This window comes from Haliotis asinina, chromosome 8, assembly GCF_037392515.1.
Source record: "Haliotis asinina isolate JCU_RB_2024 chromosome 8, JCU_Hal_asi_v2, whole genome shotgun sequence".
Taxonomy (NCBI): domain Eukaryota; kingdom Metazoa; phylum Mollusca; class Gastropoda; order Lepetellida; family Haliotidae; genus Haliotis; species Haliotis asinina.
In genome coordinates this window covers 50,737,617-50,759,934 of record NC_090287.1, presented here as the reverse complement: position 1 = coordinate 50,759,934, position 22,318 = coordinate 50,737,617, and the positions used below count along the sequence as shown (strand labels likewise).

General features: G+C 40.8%; 1 protein-coding gene and 1 pseudogene across 2 annotated transcripts; both read left to right on the top strand.

Annotated features, from left to right (window-relative positions):
• Positions 1 to 779: 779 nt before the first annotated feature.
• LOC137295288 (uncharacterized) lies at positions 780 to 1,834 on the top strand (annotated as a pseudogene).
• Positions 1,835 to 3,277: 1,443 nt separating this feature from the next.
• On the top strand, positions 3,278 to 22,023 carry LOC137293470 (uncharacterized). Of its 2 annotated transcripts, none has more exons than XM_067824026.1 (13): positions 3,278 to 3,341; positions 6,469 to 6,646; positions 12,423 to 12,600; positions 13,130 to 13,253; positions 13,989 to 14,162; positions 15,350 to 15,537; positions 15,995 to 16,168; positions 16,931 to 17,178; positions 17,477 to 17,613; positions 18,086 to 18,262; positions 18,466 to 19,091; positions 19,953 to 20,037; positions 20,679 to 22,023. In XM_067824026.1, the coding sequence occupies exons 2-13, from the start codon at positions 6,511 to 6,513 to the stop codon at positions 20,883 to 20,885; spliced, it is 2,454 nt and encodes an 817-aa protein (XP_067680127.1). In that variant the 5' UTR covers positions 3,278 to 3,341; positions 6,469 to 6,510; the 3' UTR covers positions 20,886 to 22,023. The 2 variants fall into 2 exon arrangements, with proteins under 2 accessions (XP_067680127.1, XP_067680126.1); XM_067824025.1 differs by having other exon boundaries at positions 3,282 to 3,480.
• The last annotated feature ends 295 nt before the right edge of the window (positions 22,024 to 22,318 follow it).

The window sequence follows — 22,318 nt, the reverse complement described above, 5'->3', positions numbered from 1 at the left end:
TTCTGCCATAGATTAATCGAAATTAGGCTTGGAAATTATTAAATACGGCATCTTAGAAAAGAAATACAGTTCGTTCTACCACCATGTATAGTGCAATAAAGCACACTTATAATTTCAAAGCCTTTGATCTTTCACCGAAGCATCATAGAATAATTATTATATATTTATAGTTGGAGACTCGACTCATCTTTGTAGTCTTGTGTATAATCTTTCCAATATATTCCTCATATAAACAAATATGAAGGAAAAACACAAAGTCGCAGGAACAAACGGGAACCAGTCAAAAGAAGTGTTTCACAGAGCTCTTATAGACGTAGTATCGTTTATGACGTAATATTAATTAATTATTACTCAGTTATTACACTATTATCAATTATTACATAATGCTAATGCCGTTGTAGCCGTGGTACTAGATCTTGCTTGACTCTTTGAAAGCATGGAGTCATCACACTGTAGGCAATTTCGCCGCAGTTTTTATCAATTTATGATGGAGAGTAATAAACAGAATACTAACCTCTCTTCTGTGAAATACCATTTTTATTAAACTCGTTAAAGATTTAGTATCAAACTCGCTTTCGTTCGTTTGGTATCAAATCATTAACTCGTTTAATAAAAATGGAAGGTCGTTTAGTATCCTCTATTAACGTGCCAAATGTATCACGTGGCTCTGCCTATGACTTCATAACGACTTCTAGGCAAACCTCATTTGTATATACACGTTATCCTCAATCGTGTCGCATATTTCGTTTGAAATAGTTTTCAGCTGTAGATGAAACGTGTCTCAAGATGTGGTGAAAGGCGTATTCAAACTGTACTTTTCCAGACTAGACGGAAATGAGTCTAAAGGACGACATGGGTAAAAGAAATGCTGCCAGCGTTGCTCTTCTTGACTGAACCCTGGACTTCGCCTGTGGAAAGTCGAGAAACACCTGGTTGCCAAACCCTCCGTGTCTGAAGCTGATATGTGGGAGGTCACTGCTGAACTTTCGGTTTCTTCGTCTTTTGAATGGTCGTGGCATGTGGCTGATGACACGAAAGTCTTCTACTGGGATCCCACATATGACAGAAGGTAAACTAACGCACACGTCTGACTATGCTGGGGTTTGGAGTTTTTGTTGTTTGCTTTCGGGGCGTCTGAAACCCTTGCTGCTGTTGGCTCCAAGCCTTGTTTTGGATCCTGGAAGTCCAAGAAAGCACCAACGGCTCACGATTATCCGGATAAATCTGGTCACCATCAGGTACGTATGTTCAATGTAACCAACTCAAAATACGTCTTGATATGCGGGCATTAGTTTTTCCAAGTCTTTCGTGTGTCTGGCGATTTGGCATTAGCAGCTACAAGCATGGGTGCCTTGATGGATCGATTTGGATCGCCTTGGGTTCGAATTCACGACACATGTATACCTAAATTACCATACACCTATGACGCTGACATGCTGCAACATAAACGATTCAGTGTTCAATGTGATGTGAAACAATTCGCCGAATCTTTTTCTAACCTGTGCAGCGTGTATTTGTCCTTTGTATGAAACTGACATAACTGAAACACTGTTCAATGTTGCTATCAAAATCACTTACTATTTGGTTCCAGCACTTGTCTACACTATAGCTGGACATCAAATGAAGCAGATGAGGCTCTATAACGTTTCTTGACTGTTTGGCTATTTGACATTATTCAGGCAAATTATGTTCTGGACGATCATCTTGACTATCAGTGGAAATGGACGGTCGTTGACATGAAGACAAAAACATGCAGAGATGGGAGGAGTTTCCCAACAGATTCATATCTATGATACCTTGGAGAACTGTGATGAACTTTATAGCTCTTGGATAATCTCCAGCTTGCACACTCCACTGGAAACAAGCAGAAAAACCTTTGTCAGTAAGTAGCCAGTTTATCGTGGTTTTCATGTGTACTGGAGTTGTTGGACATCCCATGACATGTTCGTGCAGCTATAATGCCCCTTCAGATGATGATCATTATAACAAAAAACCCAAACAAGAATAATATTGTGGCACATGCAAATGCACCCTGGTCCTTTCAATAAGACGTTAGCTTTTAAGAAAGCTAACATAAGATTGCTACCACATTCATTTCCGGACGCCTTTGAAACTTCTTAATGTTTTGTATGTTGCTAGGTGCCACATGCTATGTCACACAAGACATTATTTTCTTTCCTGACACAGAAATGGATAAGAAAACATCCCCATGCCAGTCGCGAAGCCCACGCCCAGGCCACAACCGAAGGTCAAAAGTCGTAAGTCATTATACTAAGGAAGGTTCCAGAATTTGTGTTTCATGTGGCTAAATTCGTGCGCAACTGTTACTTCTCGCTGGAGTAGTTCCACGAGTCTTAGTGTCGTGGAAGCGTACTTTAGCTAGACTGTATAAGCCAGTATTTCCATTTTGGAAAAACCGAAATGATTTCACTACAGTCATTGTTAATTTTACATAGTAATTAAAATGTAACCTTGTAAATATATATCATTATTTGTACATTGGATGATATATAATTAAAATACAATATTACTGTTATTCTTGTTATTTTTTCTGTACATTGACAAAATCGCATTTCATTTTAAATGAGTTAATCATATGTAGCCCAGTATACAAGCTGGACTGGATCCTAAGAAATCGTAATGTTTATGGTTAGGCGTACGTGTGTGGTGCCCTTAAGTGCACAATGGAACCAACCACAGTGACAAACTATATATGATGTGCTTTCAATGGCCGTAAAGGAGAAGTAAGTCAATTTGTCTTATACTGAAAAGGGTGGTTGGGAAATACATGTATGTTCTTAATTCAACAAGCACACTAAGCGTATTTTCGTCAAAAGCAGTAATTAACAACCTTTGTCTGAAAGGATTCTACTGTTGTATTCTAACATGGCTGACAATGTCTCCGTGGCTTAATTGATGGCAGAGAGCATATAATAATATAAACCCATTTTATGGTCTCTGCTGATGGCTAATGTGATTTCTGTAGCAAAGTAACCCTTTGAGATACATATTCATCATTTTGTGCATAAATTAATAGATCAACAATACTTGTGAAATACCATTCATGTGTTACGGACTGTTCTACTTAAATAGCAAAAGAACTGATGTCAACGTAGAAATTAACATAACTCTCTCCTCCCAGAACCAGCCACTGTCACTGACAGAAATATAATTCATAGAAGATTTTGAATTCATTTTTCACTGACTCCAACCCCAGTTACCGAAACACTAAGCAGCTATATTTCGTTTCATACAACAATCCACAACTTAAATTGACCTCCGCAGTATTTTTACCTGTTTCCAACAACAACAGCAGGACAGACCGACGGACGTATTAACCGGTGATAATAGATTGATAGGAATCGACTGTCAGTTATTTTTCCAACGTGACGACTGCTAATCTCACTGGATTACTATGTCTAAATGAAAAATGTGGATGAAAGCAGAAGCCATATAATAGATAGTATCTGATGACAGGAGGTAGGACACCCTGTTGAGTACACCGCTGTCGCGTGTATCTCTGTTATCGGCTGTTGAGGCTAAATGGGTGGTAATGTTATTGGCATCAAATATCCGAGTACAACATTACTTGTGTGTGTGACATAACTTGTGTGTTGATGAAAGAAGCAAGTTTCAGAGTTCATTTATGAAATGTTGCCCCCCTAACCTGGTAGGAGTTCCCGTAGGGTTCGGCTTAAGCACAGGTAACGTCAGGTTTCGGCTTCTTATAAAAACCGTACTGCAGCTCTGGTTGTCAGTGCCTCGTAACAGTTTTCGCCAGTAATCAATAATCGTACACATCTCCAGTCAGTTGCACTTTCGGTGACAACAATAAATGACAGCAAAAGCAAGTTCCTCACCAACATCGCCAAATTACCTTGAGCAGACAAGTAAATATCTTGTCATTCTGGAGCGGACAAGTTATTTTGAGCGCAAAAGTTGACTGCTGGCTAAAACGTACAAACTGATATCCTTTTTGGAAATTTTCAAATGATGCAAAGTCTGATCAAGTGAAGTAAATGTGTCATGAACGTTGGTAAGGTTTACGTAAATGTTCGTCATCTTCATGCTTGTCAGTACTATTCTATGTAACTGATTTTACCACTTCTTTGCTTACTAGAGAAAGCAGGTCAAGTTATTTAATGACATAAAAAGAATGAAACATAAACATGAGTAGGAGTTAATTGTGGGCATGAATTGTAGTTTTACTGACTACTAATATCCAGGTACAAAGTATTATAAACACCACCTTAAAGTATGGATAACTTGTTTTTTGCCAGGGCTTTATTATGTATAGTATTCCCAGAAATTATTGAGAATCATGTTGCGTCATGTAACTCATTACGTTTATTAACTTCTGGCATTTTACTTACATAAACATGTTAAAACATCATCCTTTTACAGTCTCAGTCTTGTTTTAGTACTTTGTTAGACCTCCTCGCTCAGCAATGCATGCCTGAATACGCCTAGGCACACTACCCATCAAAGTTTGTAGGTAATCGTGTGACAGGGTATCCCAATATTGGACCACCTCGGCCTTCATATCTTCAATATTTATCAGTCCCTTTTGGTTTATTCTGTCCTTCATGACTCCCCACACATTCTCAATTGGGTTTAGGTCTGGGCTGTAACTGGGCCAGTCTAAAACTTGAACATTTTCGCCCGACAACCACTGTTTTGTGTAGCGCGTAGTGTGTTTTGGGTCATTATCATGCTGGAAAATCCAATCATCTTCATACAATGTTTGTGCTGTCGGAAGAAGGTGACCATTTAGAATGTCAACGTATCTTTCTTTTGTCAAGTTTCCCGTGAAAACACACAATGACGTCACTCCGCGAGCCGATATGCCACCCCACATGTGAAACTTCGGGCTATGTTTTGGTCGCTGGTAGATAGGTTTGACAGTATCTTTGGTCCTAATTTTCACACAGTTAGGGAAAAGTCAAACAGAACTTTCATCCGAAAAGAAAACATTATCCCAATCTTGATTTTCATGAGCCCGACACCAGCTTTAAACGTTTTTCCTTTTGTGCATCTTTCATCAACGGCGAGGGAATTCCACGTTTTTTCACCCAATTAAGTCTCTGTAATTCCTGCCTAACTGTTTCATTGCATACCTGAGGACTTCCTCTGCTAATCATTTCATTTCTGACGTTCTCAACACTTCAAGAGTTGTCTCCCTTATTTAGTATGCTTAGTGCATAGTGAAAGCCCTTTTTCCACTCTTAGCATCATTAGAAAAAAAACAAAGATTTTCTCAATAATTTCTGGGAACACTGTATATGTATATAAAACCATCCTGATTTATTTGATCCATTAGTACAGAAGCGCTGAAGGGACCTGATGAAATATAATTTATCTTGAGCGTACAAGTTAGTATCTTGAGTGCACACATTAATATACTGAGTGCTCAAGTTAGTTATCTTGAGCACACAAGTTAATGTTGCCTATAGTGTTAGACCCAGATGGTGTCGAATATGGTATTTTAGCAAGAAATATAGTCGTTATGTGTGCTATACATGCACATACGAATGGATCAAATAAATCAGGACAGTTTTACATGATATTGTACTACCATTAAACTGCCATTGTACTCACGTTAGGAAACAGTTACTGATACCGCCAAACCCAGACAAAACCCAACATCTCTAAATACATTACTTATGGATTACAATATCTTCTATTGTATATGATGCATCATTTCAGTATGGATTCTTATTCCATTATCACTGTTGCTTGACAACGGTATATGAATCCATACCAAAACGTCCCATCATATACAATAAAAGAAGGTGTTATCCATAAAACACTTACTTTCTTATTACATGTACTCACCATACTTCTGAAATGCAAGTCAAACAGATCATCTCTATATATATCTCTTATGCGTATCAGCTAATGAACCTGCCTCTGAAAAGTCATCATTACACTTGAGTGCACACAAACCCGTTTTGACCAAGTTCAGGCTCCTGGATTTCAAGAGAAGTAAACCCAAGTACAGAATATTGCACTTTTGATTCACAATTGTACACTTATAATTTTGTATATTTGGGTGTTTTTACAATCAGCAATGTATATTATGTGCAATGAATAAGTGATAATTGTTTTTTAATTATGTTTTTTGTTTTTTCGTTTTGGTTGCATGTGACCTTTAGTAATTATTTCACAAATGACTTGAGGAATTCTACAAAGGTGATAACTGTTATGGAGTACATTTTATCCTGTTTGTTTGTCATATGGTTATTGCATCAAATCCAGCATATGTAGACATTCTTCATGTAGAGAGTGCCCAGTGGTCTATTCCTAAAGATGCAGAGTGTTGGTGACTCTTAGTGTTTCATCTTGTTCAAGTAAATGGTGTTGTCATTGTTTGATCTCATACAGGTGAAGAATGTGTTGTGATTCTATCTTTGTGAAAGATGTCTGATTCTATTCAGCTAATTCATCTCAGTGTTTGACCCTCTGCAGATTATGGATGCCTCTCAGTGTTTGATCCTGTTGAGGTGAAGGATGGTTCTCCACAAGGAAGACAGCATCCAGCTGAAGACAGCCCTGGGTACAAGCGAGATACAGCTGCTAATAGGGGACATCACCCAGCTGCAACAAGATGAGGCATCAGACATAATCATAGTGTCAGCCACTCGTGGTAGCTTGAATTTACAATATGCCTTTTTTCAATTAAAAATACTACAAGAAATCCTGATAGTTATAATTTTTTACTTACCATAGGTCTATAGCATATTACCTCAAGCTTCGCTTAATAGGAGATCCGACAGAGTTGAATTGCATTCAATCTTTAATGGCTACCTCACAATCTACGACTATCATAATATGGAAGTATCTGGATCTCCCCACTGCGCATGCATGCAGACTCCACGAAAAACTTCACTTTTACTTCATGCGTCGTTTGATCTAGACGTGTTTGGATTGCTGAAAATTTTTTCAGATCTATAAAAGTTTCAATGTATTTCACCTTTACTCTAATTCCTTTCAGTGATTTTGAGTGTGGTATGTACACTTTTCAATCTTTGTGTAGATTTTAACATATATTTTACGTTTTTTGTACACTTGTCAGCTACCTTGTGTGAGGCATGTCATCGTGTCTTCCTCTTTTTCTCTTGGCTCATGTTACCTCCATAATTTTATACGGATGGGATTTCTGTTGGCTGTTGGACCTTTTCTACAGATATTTATGTCCACTAGGGTTAGATTTGTGTTATTTAGTGTTGCTTTGAGGATTTTTGTTTGCTGTGCCCTCTTCGAAGTGACAGTGATTTCACTTGTCTATTGCAAACGTGTGTAGCACAATGTGTGGAACAGTCCATTTCTTATTAATGGGTGTTTTTGTCTTTCACCCTTTTTATCGGTTTGTTATTTCGATTTTTTACAGCCGTTGTGCATGACTCATCACTTTTGTGAAGTTTGCAGAGGTTTGAAGTCCGTCAAGGACCCGCACCTGTTTTACCCGGACTGTGCTGTTGCATCCTGCATCAGACCTCTCGATTCAGTAATTTAAGACGTACTTGGCTGTAGTAAGAAAAAGGAAGACTCAGAAGTTAAGGAAGATATCACGGTCTCCAGCTTCTTCATCAGGATCCAGACTGTCTCTCCTGTGTACTCCGGAGAATCAACCTTCGGAGGAGATTCCATCTCGTTAGCATATGACGCCTCCGACTGGAACGCCTCAGCTCATCCCGAACATAGCAGAAACCTCACAGAGGGAGGAACACAACTGTGCACTGGCGCCGGTGCCAGGATTAGACGCACTAGTATTTGGAGAGCCGGGAGGCGCCGGGAGTGTGCCTAGTGACAGGAGAAGAACAGGTCGTTCAGGTGTTAGGAGATCACATTCGAGGAGCCCACAGAGTAGCTCATCTAGCGCTTGCTAACGCCGACGCTCACCATCTAGATCGCCGGATCGCTGGGGCAGGTCTCTCCACTGCAGATGCAGGGATAGGCGTACTAGGTCGCAATCGATGTCCCCACGGGCGAGACAGTCGACATGTAGAATGTGGATGCCGGAATGTAAGTCCACCGTTTCATGGATTGCTGATGAGGAACAATGCTTTTCTCTGGATTATGAGGAAGACCCTATGCAGTTGGAGGAAGATGCCATTATCAGCAGTGTATAATTTAATAGCGGATAGGCTTCCAGATTGACCCTCCCCGGCGTTGGGAATAGACAGTGACAGACCTAATAAAGTTGAACCAGAGCTGATGATGCCACCTCACCCTATGGTTGCGGATGCCATTTCGTCTCTGAAGGAGGAATTTGCTAAATTATCCCTGAACGCTGCAATCAGGGTGCCCAAGACTAAGAAGCAGGAATACAAGGTTCACAGCTTGGACTTCGCGGATTCAGGGGCTGTGTTAGACGAAGCCATCGAGAGACTGTCCTCTTCCACGTCTTACAAGGTTCAGGATTCTAGACTACAGGCTATTGATACTGAACTGCAGCGCATCTTGAAACCGGTATCAGCGTTGGCGTAGCTACGACAGCAGCGGCGGTGGATTTAACAGAACATAATGAATCAAGGCTAGAGCATTTGTCATTGCTTTTTTTGTGGCAAGGCAAGGTGTTGCATGACTTGTTAGGACATGTGAGGACAGCATTGGCAATAACGACAATGGTCCGCAAAATGGGTTTCTTGGATGCGTGCTCTTGGCTGGAGGAATTTAAGCGAAGTTGATCAGAACGCCCTTCTCTTCAGAAGCGCTCTTCAGGAATGCCATCCCAGAGATATACAAGGAGCATGCCGATCTAAGGAATACAGAGGTGTCTTTGTCAGCGTTTGAAGCACTCTCATCTGCCTTTCATGGCAGATCAGGGACACAAGATAGAGGCAAGAGACGCTACATTCCAAGAAGAGACTCCAGAGGTCACAGCCAGAGATTCACATCAACTGAGCACCGCAAGCCAGCAGATACAATCAGGGACAGAGGCAGGGGGAGGGGGATGCACCCCAACTCAAGGCGTTGAGGGCGTCACCTGTCACGACTGGGGCCTCTCGCCCCCTGCCATGCCAGTGTTCCCTGCACCAGTAGGGAACTAGGTATCTTCTGGAAGAATTGGCCCATCCTCAGAGATCCCTATCTTACCAGAATTCTGAAAAGACGGTACAGACTACCGATTATTCAACCTCCACCGTTAACGTCACATCTGGAGACACGGACGTACTCAGAGTCACAATGCCAGCTGTTGAAGGACGACATCGCAGTGCTGTTGGGAAAATGTGCCATCGATGAAGTACCGGACCCACTCCTCTCACCAGGGTTCTACTCTCCGGTCTTCCTCATTCCCAAGAAGGATTCCAACAAACTATGGATGATCCACAACATGGCAACGTTCAATGAGCGGTACCTGATGGAGCCTCCTCATTTCAAGATGGTGTCCTTAGAGCAGTTACACTTCATGTTGACTCCGGGTACATGGCTGTGCAGTCTCGATATACAAGATGCTTATCTACACGTCCCGATCTACCCGGCTCACAGAAAATTCCTAAGGTTTGTATTCGAGGGTCGGCATTACCTGTGGTGAGTCATGGCTATTCACCAGAATTACGACACCCATCACTCGTTTTCTTCACCTCAGGCAGATAGATTTCGACCCTTACGTAGACGATTGTCTACTCAACCAGTTCGAGCCTCAGTTGCTACACAGACAGCTAGACTTCGCCATCCGTCTCCTGAAGCAGCTAGGGTGGTTGATCAACCAAGAGAAGTCGCACTTAGAGCACACGCAGGAATCTGTGTTCATCGGAGACCTGTTCCAGACACAGTACGATCGAGTGTGGATTACCCTCGACTGTTGGGGGAAGATCTCCCAGTTTGTGGCAAGGGGATAGTCGGAACCATTACTCCTCAGAGAATGGCAGTCGTTGTTGGGCCTTCTGACGTCAGCACAAGATTTAACACGCAGGGGACGCCTTATGTTACGACCGTTGCAGAGGTACCTTTTCCCGTACGTACAGACAGACGATGTCAAGACGGTACATCTGCACCAATACCTGCGCAGGTGCACAATCGAATCAAACATCTGCGAAGGAGTTTGTTTACGCAAGTTTGTGCAGGACCACGAACTATTCATCGTACACGTCACTCCAGAGCTGGGGTGCGCATCTAAACGATCTAACTACCTCGGGCTTTGGTCCAGCGCAGAAGCAAGCTGGCACATCAACAATCTGGAGCTGGAAGCTGTGATTCGGGCTGTCAGTCATTGGGCATCGCTACTAGGCCACTCCAACCTATTGATTGTTTCAGCCAGTGCAACAGTGGTGTGTTTGATCTTGAGACAAGGGACAACCAGATCCAAGTCCTTACTGGATCAGATGTTTCACCTAGCCAGCATTTTAGACGCAAACAACATTGAGGCAAGAGCTCGCCACATTCCAGGGTGCAGAAATGTATTAACCGATGCGCTCTCACGACCAGGGAAGCTGTCTCCAACAAAGTGGATGCATCACCCGGAGATATTTCGACTCATATGCCAAGATCATGGACGTCAACTGATAGACCTGTTTGCCACGCAGTTCAACTCTCAACTTTCAGTATATGTGTCCCAAATTCCAGCAGCTTGGGCGACCGGCGCTCTATCGATCTCTTGGAAAGGACTAGACGCACCACCAGTGCTAGTACCAGCGGTAGTGGCGCAAGTCAAGCTTGTAGTGAGGATCCGTCTGCGTTTGGTTGCGCCCTGGTGGGCAGCGAGAACATGGTTCCCAGAGTTATGCCGACTCGCAGGAAGAAGTCCATTCTGGCTCCCAGAGTGGGATCAGTTACTGCGCCATCCCCCCAGTCGGACATTACACCCCGACCTGGCGTGGTTTCATCTATGCACCTGGACCATCTGCAAAGGACTTTGAAGGCCAAAGGTTACTTGTCTCAAGTGGCAAGGATAATTGCCAGGGCGCACAGAGCTTCCACCCGATCACTCTATGATGACAAGTGGGCTAATTTCGAAAAAATTCTGTGCCCAGAAGTCACAAGACCCGCTATCAGCATCGCCCCAATTCCTGGCAGAGTTTTTTGCATTACTTACGTTGCTCGAGGAAACTCAGAGTGAGTATTATTGGGACATATTTGTTGGCCTTAAATACGGTGTTGGCTGTTAGAAGTGATAGTAAGGTCTCTAAGATACCCGAATTAATCGCTATGTTGAAGGCGTTTAAGCTGGAGGACCAGAAGGTGAAGTTCCAGACACCAGGGTGGGACCTAAATGTGGTACTTCAACACTTGAGGGGTCGCCCTTACGAGCCACTGGACAGGACATCATTTGATCATCTAACCAGGAAAACAGTGTTTTTGCTGGCGTTAGCGACAGCGGCGACAGTGAGCGAGATTCACGCGCTGCACGTGACCAGGGTCAGTTTTGAACAGACCAGACAGGGTGCAGCACACCTGGGGCTCCTTTGGGATTTCCTGGCAAAGAACCAGCTGCCAGGTCAACCAGACAGATTATTCACCATCCCGCCTCTTTCGACCATCATCGGACCAGAGGATAGAGAGTAGCAGTTATTGTGTCCGGTTCAGGCTCTTAGATTGTACATCAAAAAGTTCGCTCCTCATCGAGGAACCAGGAAGAGATTGTTTTTGCTTTTTCTATGACAGCGAAAGGGAAAGTCACCAGAAATACTATAGCTTTATGGCCGAGGCAGATGATCTTGGCAGCTTATGATGCACAGAGTCTTCCTCACCCATCGGCTAACGACCCACATGAGATTAGGGCGTTAGCCTCAACGATGGCCTTACACAGGAATTGCTCTGTTCTGGACATTTTGGCTGAGTGCTTGTGGCGATCTTCAACATTATCTGTGGGACCTAGCAGTGGAAGATGTGGAGGGGTTGCAGTCTTTTGGACCATTAGTAGTTGCGCTGCAACTTACTCGTCCTGCCGCCCTTTAAGGTATCATATGTTACTTACCATGCTCTATAGGGGGTCTTGTACTTACGAATTTAGAGACCCTACCCCTCCGTTGGGTAGTACGTACCCTACTACTCTGATTCTGGTTCCAGTGTCTTTTACGAGAGGTTGATGCAGCAGACCGGCTTTCAAGAGAATCAGTAGTGGTCCGGCTACCCCGAAGCATATGTGGTGAAGATCCAGATACTTCCGTATCCTGACAGTCATAGATTTCGAGGTAGCCATTCAAGATTGAATGCAATTCAACTCTGTCGGATCTTCTATTAAGCGAAGTTTGTTTTAATATGCTATAGACCTATGGTAAGGTAAGTATTTAAATATCTAAGATATTTAGATTTTTTATAATTTTGAAAAAATTTAATAATTTTGAATGTTTATATATATATGATTTGTAAAATAGTTTTGATATCCTTCTACTATAAATAATGTTTCATGTGTTTGTCATACCAAATAATGCAGTGGTAACAATTTCCAACTGTTTTTAATCTGAATGTATATGCAGGGGGATATTCACATTCTGCCAGATCAACACTCATTGGGGCCTTGAGTCAGAAGCTCCAGATCAATGTCGGTGAACTGTCATTGGACAAGGAGCTTGACCTCCGGACTAACTTCCATTGCTGGGTGTCCAAACCACTGCCCCACAATGTCCCCTACAGGCGACTGGTGTGTTTTGAGAGGTGCTTATGGCTTGATCTTTTTCTGGAATTTCCCAAGATAATGATGTTGAGATCATTGTATGTTGATTATAGGGTCCATAAGGAAATACATATAGAATGATCCATAATTTGAGATAAGCTGATAAATATTTGATACACATTCTGTATGAGCAGTGAAAGTGGATTATGTATCACAACATGTGAGTCACACAACATGGTACACAGAAACTGTTTAATATCGATCTATATATAGACTATAGTTCAAGATAAGAGAATGGAGTTATGTATCATTATGATTTCAAACCCTCTACAGTGTTGGAGATGGAAAGCAGCTAATATTTTGAAGCCCATTTCTGGTGTCCCATGCTGTGACATTGCTGGAATATTGTTAAAAGCAGTGTAATACAAAACTCACTCTTTCACTCACTCACTCACTCACTCACTCACTCACTCACTCGATATCTTAATTTCATGTGCACTACACAGTTTCCTTGAAAAATTATTGAAAACTGTAAACAAAAGAACATGAATGTTAATGTTGCAAATTCAGGGCTCGTGAGACAGAAAGACGAACAACCGTCCAGCATATTGGTGACATGTTCCGTGCCATGACACCCATCTTTAACAATGAAGACACAACTGTGATAACCCCACTCCTAGCTACAGGAGGGCAGGTCAGAGTTCACATATAGCTGCATTTTCTTTTAGTTGAATCCATGTTTAGTTGTACCCTGCTTGTGCCCAAGGCATCATTGTTTGAAGTGAAGAAACATTTCATCATTAACCCACATCCATGGTGAAAGAACCTCTCCTCAGAAACCAGCAAAAAGACTGTAACAAAAGGCCTGCAGCAAGAGACCATTACCTTTATCCTGGTAAAATACCACTGTCCTAATGTATGGGTACCCACAGGCAACAATGATGCATCATTATTCTTGTTATTGTAATGTATTTTTTTCTTGATATCACAACTTCAATTTTCAAATATAACAAAATGCAAATTTGATTGATTTTTAGACATGATTTTTAGTGTTGAGTATTTATAATAGATGAAATCAGGATTTAACAGACATGATTTTATGCAGTCACTACTCATGTTATTCTTTATGTAATTATTCAAAATTTCAGTACGTGGTTTAATTAATTATTCATAACTATTAGCTCTTGTGCTTGTAGATTTGTCTTGGTTGGCAGATTGTAGAACCCAATGTTTTCACATTTCTCAGGACTGTTTGCATTTAAAGGCTTTGAGTTCTATGGACACCAAAGCAAAATAATTTGTTATGACTCTGATGTGAAGAGATCAGTACGAAAAACTTGTTATTTGTAAAACTTCAGTCTACAACTTGGGAATGTTTACTCAGAGAGTACCTCCTAACCTTGGTCTTTTTTGTTTCTGTGTGATCAAGGGTCAGTCCAAAGTGGCAGTGCTGAAGGCAATGGTGGAAGGTGCTTGTCATTGGATCAAAGCTGGCCTCCCTCTTCGGTGTCTGAAGATTGTCCTGTATGCTCACAGAGACATGGTTGCTGTGGAAGTATTCAAGAACCTGAAGAATGCATGGGAGGCCGAGAATCTGAGACAGGTGAGATTACAATAATTTCCCCTGTCAGAATAAACTCACTCACTCACTCACTCCATGGTTCCATGACAGGCCTCCTCATGACACAACTGACCTTCCATCCATGGTTCTGTGACAGGACTCCTCTAATGACACAACTGACCTTTTATCCATCATTCTGTGACAGGACTCCTCTAATGACACAACAACCTTTTATCCATCGTTCTGTGACAGGACTCCTCTAATGACACAACGACCTTTTATTCATGGTTCCATGACAGGACTCCTCTCATGACTCCTTCCTACCATGCTTTCACAACTAGATAACTGTCGTAACAAAAGACTACCCTTCTTTTCTTCTATTACGCCATCTTTCTTTTTCATCAAGTAACCCAACATAAGGTTCCAACAATATCTCACCATCTCACTGTCAGTTTAATTCATCATCCTCCGCAACTAATTTTGCTGGGAAGTAATAAAATAGCTCCATGTATCTGTTCGTGCACCTGTCTATGCTCTCATCTGACTGCACATTTATCTCTTCTAGAGCAGAACTTTAAAACCATTCATTATCTCTTCACCAAACTTAGCACATAGATAGTTCTGGTGGAGTACTGGTGCCTTTTGGTAGTTTTGGAATTCTGAATAAAGTATTTTGTGCATTTCCATGGCACCAGGTTTTACTGTGATTGGTGGTAGTGCTCTTTTCCCGGAGCAGAATTCTAAAACCATTCACTGTTTCTTCACCAAACATGGCTTACAGATAGATATGGTGGTGTACTGATGTTTTTTGGTTGTTTTGGAATTCTGAATAAATTATTTTTGGCATCTATATGGCAACAACTTTGACTTAGACTGAAACTGGTGGTTGTGTTCTTTTCCAGAGCAGACCCCTAAAACTTCACAATTTCTTCACCAAGCTTGGCACATAGCTTGGTCTAGTGGTATATTTTTGCCTTTTGGTATTTTTTTAAATCTGATTAAAATACTTTGGCGTTTCCATGGCAACATGTTTGACTTTGACATTGACTGAAATTGATGGTTGTGTTCCTTTCAGGAGCATAACTTTCAAATACCTTTCATTACTCTCCTTCCACCTTTCTATGTACACACCAAATCATTTGGCATAATCATAACTTGTAGACATATTCATGGTGGATATTGAGGACTTTGTATTCTTGTTATCTCACTATCAGTTCCAATTTTTGCAGCCAGAAGAGGATCAAAGCATCGATGTGTTCATCTCTCACAGTAACCATGACAACGATTGGGCTGACATGATCGCTGCCCAGCTGACAGAAATCCGTCCTGGACTGAAGGTGTACAAGCAACAGCTCCAGTTCTCAGCTGATGAGGTGTGGCAGGAGAACGTCTTCCATGTGATGATGCAGTCAGTCAGGTGAGGTTTTATCACAATCCCACAGCCACTTGCAGTTCTCCCTGTATCAATGTAGCCCAAATACACCAGTGGTTAAAGTGTACTCCCACTGTAGATATGGCCAAGTGGTGTAACTTGACTCCCTGTCCCAATTTATTATGAATATGGGATCAGGTATCCTATGATCCAGTGGTGCATATGTATTTCCTGACTTCATGTTGCTCAGACAGATAAAATCAATGAGCGCTTGCATTTAGATTAAAACAGCAGAACTTAACTTACTCATTTATATAACTGAAATGTTCCAAAGATATGCATTGTAAAGATTTGTTTACGTACAGTGTTTATATATTCTCTGCGCAGTCCATTTGTGATTATAATTCTTCAGATCTGAAGGTGTAAGGAATCCTGTGTATTGTTCAGTCATCACCCTCTTGTTATTCACTTGTTATAGAGCTCTGCACTATTTCTGTTCCAGAATCATCACCATCTTGACCCCTGCATATGTGGAGAGTCAGGAGTGTTTAGAACAGTTCAACATTGCACTGTGCGTGAACCGACTTTCTACAAAGCACCAGATCTGCCCCATGTATGTGGAGACTGTCAGCTCCATACCTTCCTACTTGCAGTTGGTGCAGTACATTGAGTGCAGGTCAGTACCCCTTGCTCATAATCAGTGCACCTTTTCATATCTTAGTACACCTTCGTAGACTGCAGTTGGTTCTTTCTGAACAACACGAGTTTGACAACACCAAAAGTTTGATGGAGAAGTTGGTGAGAATGGAGGCCAATCCAAGTTCTCGAGAACTGTTTGACAAGTCTGAAATTGGTGTTGGTGGAATAAATGTTCACAGTATTGTTCAACTTTAGTTTTCCATGTGAAGGACATTTAGGATGTACATGCTTCTTTTCAGACGGCATCACTCCCATTCAGATGTTAGCAAACTTTTCTGGATGCATGGTACAACTTGCACCTTTCTGTCAGAACATCATAGTGATAATGATAAATCATTTATATAGTGCCTAGTATCCATCTGACTAGTTGCTCACTGGACACTGTAGTCAGAATCTGATTATTATTACCCCATATAAGCCAAGATGCTTGTTGGGCACTAGAAGGCTATAGTCACATGACTTTTTTTCAGCAGCATACCCATTTTCTGCTGGGAGAACAGAGGCAATTTTGAACAAATTCACTGAGACCACATGTATCATACGTGCTTTGTTGTGGGGCAAGACTGAAGTCCTAGAAACTCTCAGTCAAGATGCCGAATATGGTCGCCCATCCAAGGAGTCTCCAAGCTAGATGTTTTAACACTTTTACCTTGTGTCAATCAACTATTCTCAGTGAAGATACCTGGACTTTACTTAAGTTAGTACTAGTTTAGTTCATAATCAGTGTCTTCAATTGCAGACAACGAAAGGAAGGAGAGGTAACTGAGACACTGATCAAACAGGCATGCATTACAATTTTGTGTTCAGTGCCTGAGTCTGATCCCTCAAAAGATAACTCAAAACCAGCCCTTCCGTCCAGGACAACGTATGATGTGTTCATATCCTACTCCCATCGAGACCCCACCCCTGCCCAGACTCTGCTACAGTGCCTTCAGGAACAGGACTCCACACTCAGTGTCTTCTTTGACAGGAGTGAACTCAAGACTGGTAATGTTAACAGTCTTCCGAGATATAGTCAACCAACACAGGTCAATAGATAGGCTGATATGAAACAACTGTTTCAAGTCACTATTATTTGAAACAGAGAATGAATCAAAACTGGAGAAACTGGCCCGGTAACAGTCCCCCACTCCTTATGTTTGACACTATTAACTAAACAAGGGACGGTGGTCAGATTGTATGTTGACCTTATAGTTGGTCAATGTGCCCTGATATTGTAGGTCATTGTTTACTGGAATAATGCTGACTACCTTATGAAATAGTTTCATTTTCAATTTCATTGAAGGAAGTCTCTGGCAGCAGACTCTGTATGACGCCATAGACAGCGCCCGCTGCGTGGTGGCACTGCTGTCCATGAGCTACATGACATCTGATGTGTGTCAGGAGGAATACAACATTGCCCTCGCTAGGGCTTTAGCCACTGTAAGAAATGTGAAACTAATAAACAGTGCTACTGTTAATTTGCTTCTTTCACAGAGACTGCCTGTCAATCAAACCATAAAATTTCCCTGCCGGAAGTGATACAGAATATACTTTGTTCTTACTCTTAACTCTGTGTCTGCGTGTTTGCATGTGTGCATGTGTGCATGCGTGCGCAGGCTCCTGCTAAAAGGTAAACATGCTTTATTTCAATGATAAATTATATTAGTGGTTACAGTATGTGTGGACATGTAAATTGTGTGTCTCTTCAGACATTATGGATTTCACATGCAATCAAGCACTTGTTTGGTCTCAATCATTGGCACGAAGTGTATTAACACAAACTGGCATTTGCTCACTGTAATACCACCTATCTACCCAGATGATATTGTTGATACTTTATTTAATTGTTGAATGTTCTGTGCTGAGTATTCAGTTTCAAGTACTTCACAAGTGTACATTGTCATCCTTTCAGGAAGATTTCTCTCTGATTCCCGTGTGTGTAGAACCTATAGAGACTGTGGGTCAGGCCTTCTGTCATATGCCCATACTTGATGGTTGTTCAGCCAACCAGAATGCAGTCCTCTCACAGATCACCAGGGATATAATTAATTTTGTCAGTAATGGAAAGAAGGGACAAACATTTGTCAAGGTAATGTCCATTCTGGAACATATTAATTTTGAATAATGTGAAAACTATCTCAGATATAGTTGTTGTTTTCATGTTTCAGCCAACTCTCTCAGTTATCACAGTCTTCTTGATGTTTCAGCCAAATTGCAGTTACTGTAGTTATATCTGTTGTTTTAATGTTTCAGCTAACTTCATCAGTTATATCCATAGCCTTGATGTTTCAGTCAACTCTCTCAGTCACACCTCAGGAAGTTCAAGAGATCCACCGGAGACAAGAATTTGATAAACTGTACAAAGTGAAGGGAAAAGAAGTTCATTATAAGCACCCAAAAAAACAGACATTGGACAGAAGTGACCAGCAGATTGTGTTCAGTTTCTCTCATGATTCTCTCCGTCTTGCTATTATTCTGTCAGAGTTGATAAAGCAGGCATCACCAGGCACAAACTGCTTCTTCATAAGTGAGAATAATAAAGATAGACTTCATTTGTTGGATCAAGCCCAACTTGTAGTCATCATAGTGTCAGATGGCTATGTCCAGTCAGCTCAGCTCCTTGAGGAACTTCACCTAAGTCTGTGTCGACAGCGGAGAGAAAAACCCACGAGGATGATGTATCTAATAGAGGGAACGCACCTCAGTGCCCAACCCCACTATCTACATCTCCTAGACTACAAAGTCAGCATCAGGGACAAAGTGTGGACTGCATTGAAACCCAAGAAAAAAATACCTGAGGAGCCTATATGCATCAATTCTACCAGAATCGAAATAAAGGGCTCTTACTCCTGCAGTCTACCAGAGCATCTGGCCCTCAGCAAAGCTAAACTTGACATCCTGGATATTGTGCACAATGAGTGAGTGTTGTGTGTCCCTGTTTGCTGCTTCTAGCTTACCTTGATCAAAGCCATGGCACCGAAAATGTTTTTCTAATTTATCACTGAATGAGTGTGAGTGTGACACATGCAGTTGTATGAAAAGCTTTAAAATCTCCTTTTCATTAAACAGTCACATTTCATCATCATCAAAATCACCATCATCATGTTTATCAGATTGGACCTGTCACCTTTGGAAGTTATCTCCCTTTGTTATTCTGCTGACAATTTCTCAACTATGTGAGTTGAGTGAGAAGATGCCAAAGCTCGGGTAACTAAATTGCATTTATAAGGCATTTAGCTGTTTGTATTTTACTGTTTGAGGCCCTCAATTACGCTTTTATGTCATACAACACTGACATTGATCAGCCATTGATCTTTCTCTTGATTGAGTCAAGTGGAGTTGTAAACATTTATTGATATGATTTCATCTGGTGAAGGTTGAACACTATCTTTTCAGTCTTTGCTTAGCAACTTGTGAAAATATGGCTTCCAGACTTCACTTGATGAGATATACATCATATTTGACAAACAGGATGAAATAGACTCTATATATCTCTTGTGTAACATCCTAATCCCTGTCACAAGGCAAGTCATGGCATTATTTAACACCAGTTCTTTAACCCACACTCTGCTTCACTTGACATTCCTGATGTTTTCACAATTGATGAGTGCCTTTATTGGCTCACTTTGGTCAATGCTTTGGTACCAAGTCTGGTGTTTGACCAGGAGAGAGCTCATTCAGGGATGAAATCCTTCTGTTACTCTACTTGATACACTAATTGCTATCACAGTGGGTGTTGGCAGGTAAATGTAAATTGTCTTCTTGTCCTCATTTAACAGGACTCCAGGCATAAACAGTAGCAACATCCTCAATGTGGGCAACCTCCTAACAGGTGATGCAGACAACATGGTTCATATCAAACAGGTACAGTTGTCCAGAGATACTTTTTATTGTCACAGAGATACTTCCTGTTCTACAAACACTGTGAACCCCTGAAGATCCTGGTTAGAATTGATCTTCAATATCCCATGCTTATCATAAGAGGCAACTAACAGTATCAGGTGGTCAGGCTCACTGACATGTTGAAACATGTCATTGAATCCCAATTGTATTGTATGATGCTCATGCTGTGGATTGAACACCATGCAAACATGGTCCAGTCTTGATTATTTTCAGACAACCGCCATATAGCTTGAATATTGCTGAGTACAGTTTTAACCTACGATCATTCAGTAAATACAAACACAGATAATTTCTTTTTTGTCACACAAACATGATGAAGTTGTTTATGTCTTCTATTTATAATCTATACAAAAAGCCAGCATTGCATTTCTTTTGCTGGTTTGTATATGTGGAGTGGTTGTTATGTTCTAGCATCTGAATTTTGTTATGACTGGAATCCATTTAGTCAAAATGTAATGAAATTAAAGTGATCACAGGCAGATGCAATGACAAAAAGGCACTTAAGGTGATTATGTGTGTCTTACACCTTTTAAAGTTTTAATCATATTCAAAACATAATTACATGAATGAATTATCATTGTGATAACTGTTTTTTTCTTCAGTGTTCAAAGACAGTAAGGGTAGGTGCCCATACATCATCAGGAGAGGTATCAAGAAATGATCTGGGGACCACCAATTGCAAGGCATCCAACTCAGGAGACAATCATAGTGATATTAGCAGCACTCACAGAGAAATTAATTTGATGATGCCACAACTAATTATTCAAAAAACTCCAACAAACAAGAGTGGCCTCTGTATTGTTTTATGAGGATTTAATTACCATTAGTAGATAGACAATACAACTGACTAGTTGGGTTGTGACCAGTCCAAATTCACTACCTGTGAATCCTAGCCCTGTACACCTGAACCTATCTGGGGACTCAACAGTTGGGTGCAAATTCTCCAGTTGGAATTGCTTTACAAGAGCCCTTGTCACAACTGTTTTGATTCTTGTGAACACAGATCTGAGAATACTTACAGTGAAGTTGACAGAAGGTTTATCTATTTTCAAACATGTAAAATTCAGAAAGGATGCATGCAGAATCTGAGAAATGCAAACATGAGGAACTTTTAGTGTAACCATGGAATTTGATTGTTGTTGTATTGAATAATATACCATCTGGCCTAGGGTAGACCGAGCAACCCCTGGGACTGAAGACTTACCTGAACATAGTACCTGCATTACCCATATCTGCCCTATTATTTATGTTACATGATTGTTGTAATGACTGACATGACAACAGACTTTATACTCTCTGACTCCATCAGTAACTGTGATAGTATTCAGACAACATTGTTTATTTAGTCAGCGGTACAAAGCATATGCTCAAGATTTATATCATATTTGATGGTTGTATGTTTTTACAAGACACATTGAATAAAATACATGTGTTGTTGACCCTTACTGGTTTAGGGAAAATGTTATGTTGATTTAAGTGTAATGAGTGAGTGAATGAGCGAGTTCAGCTTTACACAGAGAAATAAAGACAAAACATTGTTTAACATTTGATCACGATAAAAAAGAACAAAAAAACATGATCAACATTTATTCATAGCTGACTATACCTTGCATACCTCAGTGAGTATTAAGAGTCCATATTCAGCAGTTGTAACACCTCACCTGTACAATTTGGGACAACTTAGTGATACATCAAATCAACATGGAAAACAATATGTAAATTTTGACTGGTGATTGTATCACAAATAATTGTATCAACTGTTAACTGCTCGCCTGATGTGTTACATGAGACATCAGTCCATCAAACCTAGTGGGGCAGAATGAGTGTACCCTAATACTGGGTCATTGCCTTGGGTCCATTTGTTTCTGGAAGCAGTGTTCCAAATATTACACCCACACAGATCTTTATCTAATTTTACACAAGTGTAAACTTTCACACATGACTCAAAAAAAATACCGCAAGAAAGTAACATCAGTGTGAAATACATCAACAAATATACTAACATAAACAGAAAACAAGCATCCTGCATGAACATCTGCTGCAGTACAATACATTCAATATTAAGTGCTGCTTTTGAATGAGCATTTTTAATGCCAGTTTCGTTTACTTTTGTCAGTTGTGATACATAATCATCAATGCAAGTGGAAATACTTGACGTGTTTATTTCATTTTGATCATTGTGAGTGAGGTGAAAGTTAAACTATGTTAATACATTCATAAGACAACAGACTCAGACCTCAGA

What these genes read in the sequence shown, in the direction of transcription:
- LOC137293470 (XM_067824026.1), top strand. Translation starts at nt 6,511, where the DNA reads ATGGTTCTCCACAAGGAAGACAGCATCCAGCTGAAGACAGCCCTGGGT. An exon ending in GTGCAGTACATTGAGTGCAG is followed by an intron (nt 16,169 to 16,930) that starts GTCAGTACCCCT and finishes CTTCAATTGCAG; the next exon opens with ACAACGAAAGGAAGGAGAGG. An exon ending in TCGCTAGGGCTTTAGCCACT is followed by an intron (nt 17,614 to 18,085) that starts GTAAGAAATGTG and finishes TCATCCTTTCAG; the next exon opens with GAAGATTTCTCTCTGATTCC.